Here is a 14,477-nt window from a genome sequence, read left to right on the forward strand (position 1 = left end):
AAGCAAAACCCAAAGAAGCAAGCAAAAGGCAGAAATGACTAAACAGCTTACAAAGGCTTGGCGCAGTTCATGAAACAGTGCTTGACAGTTGTGATATCCAAATCTATTAATATATGTCACTGCACCAGTACAGTGTACAGCAAAAAAAAAAAAAGAAATTACTCAAACAGTGTCCAGTTTAGATATTTTACAGTGAATTAAAGGAGAAGTTCACTTTTAAAATGAAAATTTTGTCATCATATAATCACCCTCATGTTGTTTCAAACCTGTATGAATTTCCTTCTTCTGCTGAACAGAAAGGAAGATATTTAGAAGAATGTCAGTAACCAGACAGTGTTTGGGTCCCATTGACTTCCATAGTATATTTTTTTCCTACTATGGAAGTCAATGGGACCCAAAAACTGCCTGGTTACTGATATTCTTCTAAATATCTTCCTTTCTGTTCAGCAGAAGAAAGAAATTCATACAGGTTTGAAACAACATGAGGGTGATTATATGATGACAGAATTTTCATTTTAAAAGTGAACTTCTCCTTTAATTGCCATTTAAGGTAAATAGGTCATGTGCACAACAACATTACTTATCTTTTTCCTTGCAATTAAGAGAAAACAAATTGACTAACCTTTTTTCCAATGGTTGTAATGTTGATGCCACCAACACCATGAAGGCCAATTACCAAATCACAGGTGAACCAAACCATGGTGACCATGCGAACAGATTATAAAATGTCTTCAATACCTGTTTGCCTATACTACCATAAATCAACCTCTACAAGCACATACAAAGGCAGTAAGAAGCTTAGAAATTTGCAGTCAGAGGAAGAAGATTTATGTATGACCACACAGCAAATAATCATTTAAGAGCTCTAATACTGTGGTGCCTTACCAGTTTCAATCCAAGGGTTGAGGTTGAAGGCGGGGATATCCCCACAGTTAACGAAATCGGCTGAACTTGTGAAGCGGAAAGGATCTCTGGGAACTCTGCTGATTCCAGTGTTGTCACAGATGATGCGGGCCAGCGACACAGAGGCTAGTGATGCTTTTTGTTGTGTGGTAAACACTCCTTTGTTCTCCCACCATAACCTGAACACAATGTGCAACTTGACATTAACACCACTCAAACACATGCTGTTCTCTTAGACTAAATCAGGGATGTCCAATCTTGCTCCTGGAGGGCCAGTGTCCTGCAGAGTTTAGCTCCAACCTGCCACAGGGCATTTACCTGGAAATTTCCTGAAGACCTTGATTAGCAGGTTCTCTCTTCCAGGAGAGGGATTGGACACCCCTGGACTAAATACACAGAAATCTTTACCTGTCACCCTCGCGAATGTGCTGGAACTGTGTAGAGATAAGGCAGGCAAAAAGAGAACCAACACGACCACCAGGAACAAAAGGCTCAGCAACACCTCCCAACCAAATGTCAATGTTCTTAGGGGTGCCATAAAGCTCAATCAGCCTGCGAGCCAATTCAGTGTTGTTCATCACCACAGCCAATTCTTGCTCATTCTGAGGTTCAGACAGTCCACAGAACCGACGCCATGCATTATAGCCTTGTGAGAAACAACAGATAAATACCCATTAAGTCTTCTAAAAAAACACATGGAGTGATAATGCAGCATGAAGCTGAGTTGACTTCACATGGTTGGATTTAAAGGGTTCCAAGAGTTTTCTTTGCATGTTGTGTATGAATCCAGAATATTTACCTGGTATAGCGTGGTCACGGCCTCTTTGCATATTGAGGGATGCCAAGTCCAAAGCAATGTGGGCTGTAAAGGCAAACAGTCTCTCTCTAAGAGCATTCACCATCATGTGGTCCTGTGTATTCAGTTTTGCTGGCCGACCAAGCAGTCCACGCAGCAGAGGATCAATGCCCCCTACACAAAAAGCAAAGTAGAAATAAAGTGAGCTTGAAAGAAGACAGATTTAGGACTCTCTGGGTATGCTGTTACAAGCCTCACAAATTCACCTTCAAATATCACCCTCCATGGCGAGAAGAAGGCTTCAAAGACGGGCACACTTGAAAATTGAGGATGGTTCTGGTAATTTTCATCAAGACGAGATATGATGGGTTGGATGGCCAGGTGGGCAAAACGGAAAGCTGCAGTGGCAAAGACGTTTGCAATGGTAGGGTCCACATTTTCATTGTAACCTGGATATTGTCCAAGGCGACTATTGTAAGCATCAGGACCCACAATTATCGGCAAGTAGTCCTTAATCACCAAGATCTAAAAGAGAAAGGAGAGGTTGAATATATGAATATATATATGTTGTACTCCACATGTAACTGTTTGTGCTTGTGTTAATGCACTTTTCATTGAGTGTCTTTACCTGGTTGTAGGCACCCACAATTTTTCTTGCCTCTTGATAGAGGGTTTCACTATTCCAGGTAGGATTTTGCACATGGAGGGCACGAGCTAATCTATTGTGCTCTCTCAAGAAAAGTGCGTGTAATGAGGTAAGAGCAATGTTTTCAACAACACGAACATCCCCTGCACACATCAAGAGTTCATTAGCATTTGCAAATAGTAGGTATATACCACACATTTTAGATGCTGCATTTACCAATGACGACTAGGAAAATGCCTGATACTTGCATATGAAGGCATAAGATTTTCTAAGAATGAAAAAGTTACTGACCTGCAATGAAGCAAGGCACCTCTGTTAGGGTGGTGTCATTGAGGGTTTTCCCACGTGTGGCACACATGTTACTTTTTACACTAGTAAAGGGCAGGTGCTCTCGTCCATTATCCTTGAACTGATCATTGACACGCAGAAGACCACCATCATTGGTCAGGTCTCGTAGTTCCTTTGCTAGCCCATCCTCATTCCCGTAAACCTGTCCAGCATCTAGGAAAGCTGTTAGAGCGTTGATCTGTTCCTGAACTTTGGGGACACCACCAAAGAAATAGGCGGTGTTCCCAGAACCACAGGCCGGTGACGAACGGAAGAAAGGGAGACAGGAGTCAGGAAGCAGGCGTTGATCTCCTGGAGGAGCCTGTGTTTTGACATTAAATGTATCATGAAAGATTGTTATTATACAACAACAATAGTGGCAATAATAATAATATCTGACAGAAGAACAATCTTTAACTGACCGGAATTGGGAAGCAGGGTTCAGAGCGCTCACAGCTCTCGTCACAGTTGAGGCCACTGCTGAAGGACCTAATGCTTGGTGAGGTGGGCGTAAAAGTCAGATCGTGGTCAACCCATTGCCCAAAGAGTGTAAGCATGAAGGTAAAGTCATGATCACTCTCTACGTCAGCATCTGCAGTGCTTAGAATACGATTGGAAACCAGTCGGACCTGTAATCAATGAGGTAGACAGAATTTGGACTTTGTTAACTGATTGGTGGCCTACTTGATTGTCAGGTAGACTTCAGTAAACTATTCATTATCATCTCCATCATACCAGGGGCAGCGCTGCACCATTAAGCAATCTGTTGGGATCCCATCCTTTGGCCTGGGATATGCCATCCTCATAGACAGCAGGCAACCATCGGGCAAAAGGGGTGTTGGATGCACCAAGAAGTGGGTTATTCCTGGGAATTATAAATTTAGTTGTTTAGCAAGACAAACACTGAGTCTTTGATTAAGACTCTGAATAAGGAGTGCAAGACAGACCTGTTGTTGCAGACATTGCTGGCAGTTCGATACTTGTTTATGTGGGGTGTGGTCCTACAAGAAGGTGGCCGGACTTGAGCAGTACACCCTGTCAGACGTGTGATTGTGTTAAGCTCGTCTTGAGTGAGCAGATCTAGGGGAAAACACATAACAACAGTTTATAGAAAGGAACATCAGTCAGTGATGGATCTTTTCTGAGCTTTGCAAGCTTTGCAACATGTTTTACTCATACTTGTAGCATTGATGGACCTCTTGTGTACATGATGGGCTTTCTCACTGATCAGTCTGAGCGTTTGCCCCATGTAGTCTGCGGCTCTCACAGCGTCTCGTGTCTTTCGAGCTGGCTGTTTCAGCAGACGTAACTTGTCGGAAGGCTTGATGACATCTCTGCGCACCCTTGCTAAACTCCTGGAAGAGGGAAGATTTATAAAAATAAAATAGATCAATGACTGATGATGGCACAGGAATATTGAGCAACATTCTTACAAATTTTACTCACTCATCACGAGAATACTTATAAGCAGCATCTACTATTTGCTTTGCTTCCTCGATTGAATCTAGAATGAAACGTCTCCTGGCTAAACGACTCTCGTCTTCTGCTAAAAAAAAGAACAGGGTATTAAATCATCAATTCATTGCCCCAGAAATACTAATAATGACAAATTTTAGTGTACCTGTATTTTTTATATTGCTAATCATTAGCTGATTAATTTTTGAAAGGCCCCCAATATATTTCAAGTGAAATTGAAGAATGGAAAAGGACGTTTTGTACAAAATCAGGCCAAGATGAAGTTCGTTTTGGCAGTTTGAAACAGCTTTGCAAAGCTAACTTTCCAGAAAAGTTCGCTCCGGCTGGTAAACACCTTCGTACTACCATTGGTCCAAGGTGATTACATCATAGGTTGGCGTGCGCAGAGGCTCCGTTTTTTTTCTTTCTTTTTTTTTTGATAAGGAAATCTCTGGTTCATTTCTTCTGTTCAGTCTGTCGAGGTCGGATGTCCGCAAGAAAAACATGAACACACTGGAGAGATGCTTTATAGTAGAGAATTAAGTTGTACTTTGGATAACATGAGACACTGACACCGTTTTTTTATTACTGTAAAGCTGCTTGATTTTAAGAAATCTATTGTATAAATGAAGTGATATATGAAGACTTAAGATGCAAAAGCCTCTAAGTCCGTCTAATGTTTTTCTTTAATATTAACATTTTTATCAGGCTCCTATGTATAGGTTTCTACCTAAGTACCGACATTTCTGAAAGGGATGAGGCTGGGATTTAGTGAGTTTGAAGTGAAAGTATTTGATGTACTAAGTGCGGAGAGCATTCACTCAATATTATTATCTCACTTTTTAATAGGTGGCTTTTAGAGGCTTTTGCATCGGAGGTCTTAATATATAAATTTGACGTGACTTTACTGGAGTGCCGATTTGCTGAGCTCGTGCAAACATATCCAAGTTGTTATGATCAGATGCTTTTCTTATGTTTTCTTTAAAAAAGCTTGCTGTTTTCTATTTTTTGTTCTATTTTTTTTATTTTGTTAGTGAGAGGAAAGCGTGCAGCACATATTTACATATTCATCTAAAATATTGCGACTTTCGCTAACAGTATATCACTGGTCACGTATTTTCGAAGCGAAGAACGAAAAAGAACTTAGAGTCCTTGAGTATATCAGGACCTTAACTGATAAACTTACCACCCATGGAAAGGGCACAACAGCACCCGACCACAAAAAGCAAGGTGCAATGATTCATCTCTGAAACACAAAGTGTGACCATATGAAAAACATTGTTTATGAAAATTGCACTTTTTGTTTTATGCATTTCCTCAGTTTTGGAAGATAAATTCCTCTAGATTTAAGTAAAAAAAAAAAAAGTATTTAAATAAATAAATGTAACTTTTTTAAAAACGAAGTAAGATTAAAATGTTATTTTAGACTGTAGTCATTTGGAGTATAACATATGATAGCAGTTTTTAAACAAAATAAATATGTTTCAATATTGTGCATATTTTACATTTTAAGAGACACAGGCAAAATAATACAGATTTATTGTGAAAGAATCTGAAAAATTTGACAATTAAAAAAACATTCTAGAGTGAGAAGTGTTTATACAATGTAACAAATAATTAGACTTAAATACATTTGCATTTATACTTTGCATTTGCAATCAGCATCACAGAGTTTCACAACAACTACGTAAAAAGTGCAATTAAATTTATTTACAACAACAACAACAAAAAAGCCATCTAACAATAAGTTTTAGATTGGTTGCATTTCTCACCTGGTTACAGGTCTCAGGCTCTTTGGTTCCGGACTCAAGGCTCTGAGAGTGTGCTTTATACCGTCCCTCATCCTCACTCTGTTAAGCATCACTGAGGGAGTCCTAGGCGGAGCAACTGGTTTACTTCCTTTTTCCTTTTCACATTTACCATGTGTGGTGTTTCTTTAATTGTTTTGAGGTGACACTTCTTAGTATGCATTAAGGAATGCAAAAACAATAGCTACGTATTTCTGTGCGTAATAATGTCTTTATACTGACACAAGGGGTAGTTCCCCAAAAAAAAATTAATACTGTCATCATTTATTCACTCATTAAACTGAAGTAATGAAATTATGTAGTTACCAAAATTCCAAAAACTATCTTAGATCTCAGAATTACAATAACACAGGAGTTTGATGGGCACTTGTTGGCTGCTTTTCTTTCATTGTCTGCTCCAGTTCATCCATTAAATAATAATAATAACAATAAATACAATAAAATGTTGTGTGTGTATATATATATATATATATATAGAGAGAGAGAGAGAGAGAGAGAGAGAGAGAGAGAGAGAGAGAGAGACGGTCACACTTTAGATTAGTGTCCAATTCTCACTGGCTAACTATTAATTTCGACTCACTATAATTTTCTTCAGTAAACTCCAAATCACTGCTTATTAATAGTTAGTAAGGTAGTTGTTAAGTTTAGGTATTGGGTAGGATTAATGGATGTAGAATATGATCATACAGAAAAGGGTGTGCTTTATTAGTACTAACAAACTAACAATATCCTTGTAATATTCATGCTAATTAAAGCAACTAGTTCAGTGGTTCTCAAACCTGTCCTGGAGGACCACTAACACTGCATGTTTTCGTTGTCTCCCTAATCAAACACACCTGATTCAACTCATCAGCTCATTATCACATGGGTTAAGGAGCTGAAGAGTTGAATCAGGTGTGTTTGATTAGGGAGACAACGAAAACATGCAGTGTTAGTGGTCCTCCAGGACAGGTTTGAGAACCACTGAACTAGTTAATAGTGTGAATTGGACACTAAACTAAAAAATCATATTCATACATTAACACAATTTATATTGTCCACACATTTTCAGAATTCAAGAAAACGTTTTAAGGTCATGCAGAGTAACAAATTCAAATAAAGTGGGTTGAACCATTTGACTGGTAGACAGTGTATATTACTGTCACCATGTTTTTGTTTGTTTTTTAAACTTTTATAACATTTAGGGGAAAAAAAAGAAGAAAAAAATCTAAAATAAGTTGAAACCTAAAATAGTTTAAATTGTTTAACAGCCTATTGACCTATAATCTATCACTGAGATCAGGAAGCACTTCTTTTGTGTTCATTTTTACCAGCACTCCACTTACCATAGAATTTATGACATCAAACTCCATGTGATGAATCAGAGCCTGATTATGAAGTTATGATTTGCTTTGCTTTCCTGGTCACAGAATTGGAAAACATGCTGGCACACACAAGGGCTCTACCAGTAAAAAATGTATTTAATACTCGCCTAAAACCTATCATTTATCAAAATATTTTTTTAATCAATTGTGTTATCAGGTCATTTGTTTTTTGTCCAATTCACTACTTTTTACTGGGCACAATGTCTGTCTGTTTTAATTTCTTTTAATTTCTGTTTTTCCAAAATCCTCATTCCATAAGACTCTTTCATAATTGATGTCATATCAAGTTTAATTTCATAATTTTAATTGCAATTACACTACTAAAAGTAAACGCCTGCAGACTTGAAAAACAACTAATTAATTTTTCTGGCCTTGCAGAATTTTTCAGATCTGTTGAAAGTTACTTGAACTTTCTTAACTTTGTTGGCTAAGAGAAGGCAAACCTCAAGACAAAATTTTCAATAGAGTCATTAATATTAGATGAACTACAAACTGTCACGTATTAATATCTGAGACTCTCAAGTGTTGTGATTGAACTTATTGTCATGGTATATTAGTCAATCCAAACTTAGTTTAATTTAACATTTAAACAAATCTTCTGACATTATTAAAGTTGTGCAAAAGATGAGAATGTCACGAAGATTAAGACGAAGGTACACAGGATCCAATACGAAATGATTTTAATCAATCAAGAGTAGTGTGAGTAGCAGGAAACAACGACAAAGAAACATGTGACTGAAGAAAACCACCTGAAAGTTCATGGAAGTGTAACTAAAGATCAACAAAACTGAGTGCGTGTGACAGAGACGTGTCTTTCGTTAACCTGATGTGATTTGAGATATTTTTTATGCAACACAGGCTCATTGAAAAAAAAAAAAAACGTAACTGTGGCAACATTTTGTAACACTATTGTTTTTTTTTGCCTGCTAAATAGTGGGGAGAAATGAGAGAATGAGAGAAACCTGAGGCACAGAACTGAAACATAATTCAAAACCCATCCAAACATAACACAAACTCAGATTATCCCTATGACAGTATCTTGTTTGATTAATTTGATGACCGACCAGAAACTTCATTCTTTTGTGTGACAGACTGAAGTGTGCAAACTGATGCTATCACCTGACAATTGAAAAATCCCAAAACTCCATGCCTAAATCAGACAGGGTGGTGACTGATAACTGTATGCCTCTCCTTCTTTAAAGATATTTTAAAGATACTAAGATAAAGATATTTAAAGAAATGTGTCATTGTTTTTGTCCATACATCACTCTGTTAAGCGTCACTGAGGGTGTTGTAGGCGTTTACTTCCTTATTCCTTTTCACATTTACCATGTGTGGTGTTTATTTTTTTAATTGTTTTGAGGTGACACTTCTTAGTATGCATTACAGGAATGCAAAAACAAGAACTATGGATTTCTGTACGTAGCTTCTTAATACTGACTAGGGGTGTGACGAGACACTAAGCTCAAGAGAACGAGCCGAGATTTGTGCTCAGTATTTTTAAGAAATCCCCAGTCGTGAGCTTAGAATTATAAGGTTCTATCTCCACTTTTGGTCGAAATTGAGTTTTTGACATAATCTGATCCATTAGGTGTTTATTAATGCCTGTGTGGTGTTATTTTTGTAGAAAAATATTTTGTTAGTAGTTATTAATAAAATAAAAAGGTTCCATCTCTCCATTGCCAGCTGGGATGTAAAAATTTTGATGCTCAATATCTCAGAACTACCCCAAATGGAGATAGATCCTTATAATTCTAAGCTCACGCAGTGACAAAATTCATGTAAAAATATTCAGGTGTATTTTGAAATGTTTTAACTGATAATTTTGTAATGAATGTAATTTCAGTTCTACTTCTCAATATGAATTATCATATGCATTGAAAGACAACAATATACAAGCACTGTAAAAGGTTTTGCCACAAACTCAACTGACTGGCTTCTGTCCTGTTTAACATCAAGTCTCTTCAGACCTTACTGTACATGAATTATAAGCTTCCAAAACTTGAGTTGAGGCTGTGTGTGACCTGTTAATTGAATTCCTTTCCACAAATTGAATATAGAAATAAAACATAAATAAAGTGCAAACAATAAGTGAAACCATAATCAAACCATAATCAAAGTACTCTCTCAATATTCAAAGTGCAAACAGAGACCAGAGCTAAGAGGTGGTTACATCTACACAGCCCAGCCTAAGATAGGTTTGGTATTGGAAGACAGGCTATTGTATGCGGCCTACTTTGTGCGCATGGCGCATCAGAGAGCTCGCGTTTTACTTTACAGAGCAGACATTTACAATAGTTTACAATTGAAGCGACCTTTATCCAACTGAATTAAATGGTTTTTATTTATTTTTAAAAAAAGCAAAACAACAGTGGAAGCAATGCAATGAAAACATAGCGATGGCATACAGGTATTCTATGCTAATTTCACCCTCACGCTCCGTCATGGCGATATCGCGAGGCAGCTTTTCACCTCAACGAGAAATCTCGTCACATTTGAATATCGCGAGATCTCACCCCTAATACTGACACAATGGATAGATCATTTATTCACCCTCATGTCGTCCCAAACCTGTATGCCTTTCCTTCTTCTAAAGAAGATATTTTGAGAAATGTCTCACTGTTTTTGTCCATACATGGAGGTCTTTATCTTCTATCAAAATATCTTATTTTGTGTTCAGCAGAAGAAAGGCATGCAGGTTTGGAATGACATGAGGGTGAGTAAATGATGACAGAATTTTCATGCACTTCGTATACTACAATATGCCATTTTATAAGCTATATAAATATATATATAATTTTTTTAATAAATGCTATTCAATAAAAAAAATGAATGCATTAGTATGTTGGTTGATGGTTTATATATACATGATATTCAAGTTCACAAGATTCACCACAAGGTAAAATGTTTCAGAATGTAAGTGGTCTGTGTTTTGATGTCATTTATTTCAGTGTCCTTGCAGATCTAGTCTAAAAGTGTGAACTATTTATTATTATTATGACTATTTTCCACATTTTAGAATAATGATTGGTTATTAAAATGTAATATATAATGTAATATAAATAAAGCTATTTTTGCAGTATGTGGGTGTATGTGAGCTGTTTGTCATTGAACTAATTAATCAGACATCAGGTGACAACCTGTAATGTAGTCAGTTTTGTGCCTATATGGTTTGCTATTTCAAGCACTTCTCTTTCTGTGCCTGTGTTTTGCAGCAGGGGAGAGTGGGGTAAGATGAGCCAACTACCCAGGGACCCCTTCAAAAATGTAATTCTTGGTGACACTTTATTAACAACAGATTAATAGTTAGAAAATGGCATGAAAATGTACTATTAGTGACTTTGTTAGTGAACTTTTAGAATACATTAGAGGATTGAGAAACTTTACAACAACAAAGTGGGGGCAGATATCACAACTTTGCACACCTTAAAGGACAATAACAATTCAGATTTTTTTGTGAACTGGTTTCAGCATTGAAGCACAAGGAAGTAGGAACATTTCATATTATCCAACTTTCAGTTTTGTTTTGTTTCCCTTTGTTCGCAGTCTGTACGTGATGAAGTGCACACTGTTTTTCCTTGCCTTGATTTACTGCATGCTATGAATCATTAGTTAGTAAATAGTGAATGTATCATTTATAAAGCAATGTCCCTACATTAATAGACATTTGTAAGCAGTTATAAATACAGCTATAAATGCTTTATTTTTAATGTATAAGCATATCTAAAATGTGTTTAATAATTGTAAATTAATACTTTATTAATAATCAATTTTAATTTCTAAATTAATTATTACATTGAAATATAGTAGAAGAAAATCCAAGGCACTCTTCTTTTAGAAATTAATAAAAAGCCTTTTTTTTGACTGGCTATTTCATGTTAGAAAATTTTAAAAGACATATGGGGAAAAAAACAACCCACGCGTAGCGGCACAAACAGCCTTCTTCAGGGTATGTTTTACAATCAAACACTTTCCTCTTTTATAGGTGCTAATTAGAAACACCTGAATGACAAATTACATGCACATACAGAGAAAGTTCACTAGGAGGTTGCATTACAAATTACATCAAAGAGAAAAAAGAAGAAGAAGAAAAAAAAACAAAAAAACAAAAACACATATGTACATACATACACATACTCATATACACATTAGAAAAAAAAAAGAAAAAAAAAAAAAGAAACCATATGTACATACATACACATACTCATATACACATTTAGAAAAAAAGAAAAAAAAAAAAAGAAAAAAAACAACAACACATATGTACATACATACACATACTCATATACACATTAGAAAAAAAAAAACATATGTACATACATACACATACTCATATACACATAAAAAAAAAAAAAAAAAAAAAAAAAACATCACAAAAAAGGACTAAAATCTATTTCTTCATTCAACCCAGGGTATACTGTGGCCTGTAACTCATATATATAGAATGTTTCTCTCTGTAAAAGTAATTTTAAACAGTCACCACCCCGAATACTCTTTTCGATCGTTTCTAAACCCTCAACCATTAGGCCTTCTGGATTACTATTGTGCACATTTAGGAAATGTTTTGCCATGGGGTAATCTAAATTAGCTTTTCTAATGGCATTCTTATGCTCTGATACTCTGTCTTTGAGACGTCTCTTGGTCCGGCCAACATAAAAGCATCCACATTTGCATGATAACCTGTATACCACAAACGTGGTATTGCAATTAATGAATGTCTTTATGTTGTACCTCTTATCAGTCTTGAAATTACAGAAGTCTTTACATTCTTTAATACTAGAGCAATGGTTACAAAACCCACATTTGTAAGTACCTTTTAACTGTCTTTTAAGCCAAGTGGTCTGTTTTTTGGCAGGAAGATGGCTAGATACTAGCCTATCTCGCAGAGTTGGAGCCCTCTTGAAGCTAATTTTTGGAGATGCAGAAAACACTTCTCTGAGAACAGGATCACTCTTAATGAGATTCCAATTTGAGTGTATGATCCTTTTTATGGGATTAGCCAAAGAGCTATATTCTGTCACAAAATAGGCCTGATTTTGTAAACAGGGTCGTTTTATCTTCTTCTGGAATAGCTCTGGTCTAGGAATACACTGGGCTTTCTTATAAGCATTTTGTACAATTTCTGTGTGATAGCCCCTTTCTAAAAATCGGTTCGACAGGACTTTAGCTTGCACTTCATATTCATTATCAGTGTCACAAATACGTCTAAGGCGTTGGAACTGGCCAAAAGGTATATTGTTTTTTAGCCAGTTTGGATGGAAACTATCTGCTTTTAACATCGTGTTCCTATCTGTTGTTTTACGATATACAGTAGTATGGAGTTTCTTATTTTTGCCAGTAGAAATGGTTAGATCTAAAAAGTTAATACTAGTTTTGGAATGTTCCATACACAATTTTATATTCCTATCATTATTGTTCAAGTGATCATAAAATTGTAACAATTCATCATACACTCTAAAAACTGCTGGGTTAAAAAATAACCCATCCTTAACCACACCGCTGGGTCACTATTGGACAGAACACGCGCTGGGTTGGTTTGACCCAAGTGCTGGGTTTTACCATTTAACCCATATTTCTGGGTCATTCATTTGACCCAACCAGTGGGTGAAATTAACCCTCTTGCTGGGTTAAGTCTTACTCATGTGCTGGGTTATTTCTTGTCTCATTGCCTTAATAATTAGTAACAAATATTTGTTATATTACGAATGTAAAATAATTATTATCTCTGTAATACAATAAACCAGAGAGGCCACTGTATATGTGATTTCAATCTCATTTAATTTTTTAAAAATTTTATACATTTAATACTTTTCTTTATTGAATACAAATGTTAATCAATGTCAAAGGTCTGACATGTCCCCCTCGTCTCGTTCCTGAGGCACAGAATGTGCAGCAATTCACCAGTCATCTCATTTTGTAAATATTCAACCATGTTTGTCCTCACCTGTTGATTACACAAGTCAAGTCATCTTTATTTATATAGCGCTTTTTACAATACAGATTGTATCAAAGCAGCTTCACAGTGATACTGTAACATGAAAATAATACAACAAAGTTTGTTTAGAAGAAAATTGCATCATCGTCCACCTTAAGGCAAATCAATAATATTGTTGAATATTAAATGTCCCCAACTAAGCAAGCCAAAAGCCAAGGCAACAGTGGCAAGGAACCAAAACTCCATCAGTGACAGAACAGAGAAAAAAACCTTGGGAGAACCCAGTCTCAGTCGCTCAGTTCTCCTCTGGCCATCGAGCGAACAGTGTATAATTATGATTCAGGCAGCATTACAGGTCAGAGGTCAGATTGAATAAGAACATTCAGAATATTTATCCAGTTCCATCTGGTTGGAAGTCGGAGTCATCACACCGCTATGGAGACGAGTTTGTTGAGGATCAGTCGTGTCGATGAGGCCTTCACAGGGCTGATGAGGCTGGCCCTTCAGGGATGCGTCATAGATGGGTCCAGGCACAGGTCCACCTTCTGATCTGGATACGGCCCGGATCCGGCTGACTTCAGTAAACCTCAGAATAAACAGAAAGACAAACATTAGCATAGATGTCATTCTTCTTATTAAATAATGAGTACATCAGGTGTTATAGGAAAGTGTGCCCGGTTCCAGCTGACCTTATCTATGCAGCCTAATAATCATTTAACTGATTTGAATAATGTATAATGTTCTATATGAATGCCAGGTAAAAGAGATGCGTTTTAGTCTAGATTTAAACTGACAGAGCGTGTCTGCTTCCCAGACAATCACTTAGAGTGTTGCAAATAAACTGACATGCAAGTTAAGCTTTTTTGTGGAAGTATCAATTTATTATTGAATATGCAATAAAAATATTCCAAACATTACCAAATGACTAAATGTAAAAAAACAAACAAAATGTGTATTCAGTATTTGCAAACTGAATTATAGTAATAGTAATAAAAGAGTAATTTGGACAAATATTATCAACATTAAGGCATTAAAATAAAACATTAATTTATTAAAAGTAAAATATTACTGTAATGTTAAAACTCACAAACCCACAAAGCTGCTCGTTAATCTCCTGACTGGCAGCGCTGATGATCGCCTCGTTTAGATGTTTCACACAATAAAATGAAAGATAGGGTAGGCTATCATGTAAGTTTAAATTGTTTAAGTTTTAAATATTGACGATCATTCGTTCAACTAAACG

At 36.3% G+C, this 14,477-nt stretch overlaps 1 protein-coding gene across 1 annotated transcript; it reads right to left on the minus strand.

The window, feature by feature from the left end:
- Window positions 1-860: 860 nt before the first annotated feature.
- Window positions 861-5,924, minus strand: LOC311076101 (eosinophil peroxidase-like). The gene is made up of 13 exons (XM_084103996.1): window positions 5,900-5,924; window positions 5,314-5,373; window positions 4,119-4,218; window positions 3,852-4,027; window positions 3,620-3,752; window positions 3,408-3,537; window positions 3,095-3,301; window positions 2,637-2,994; window positions 2,328-2,488; window positions 1,966-2,224; window positions 1,703-1,873; window positions 1,312-1,549; window positions 861-1,082 (listed from the first exon to the last, which is right to left on the minus strand). The coding sequence occupies exons 2-13, from the start codon at window positions 5,369-5,371 to the stop codon at window positions 866-868; spliced, it is 2,208 nt and encodes a 735-aa protein (XP_083960122.1). The 5' UTR covers window positions 5,372-5,373; window positions 5,900-5,924; the 3' UTR covers window positions 861-865.
- Between the last annotated feature and the right edge of the window lie 8,553 nt (window positions 5,925-14,477).

Source organism: Abramis brama (genome assembly GCF_963993115.1).
Source record: "Abramis brama genome assembly, chromosome: 25".
NCBI lineage: Eukaryota > Metazoa > Chordata > Actinopteri > Cypriniformes > Leuciscidae > Abramis > Abramis brama.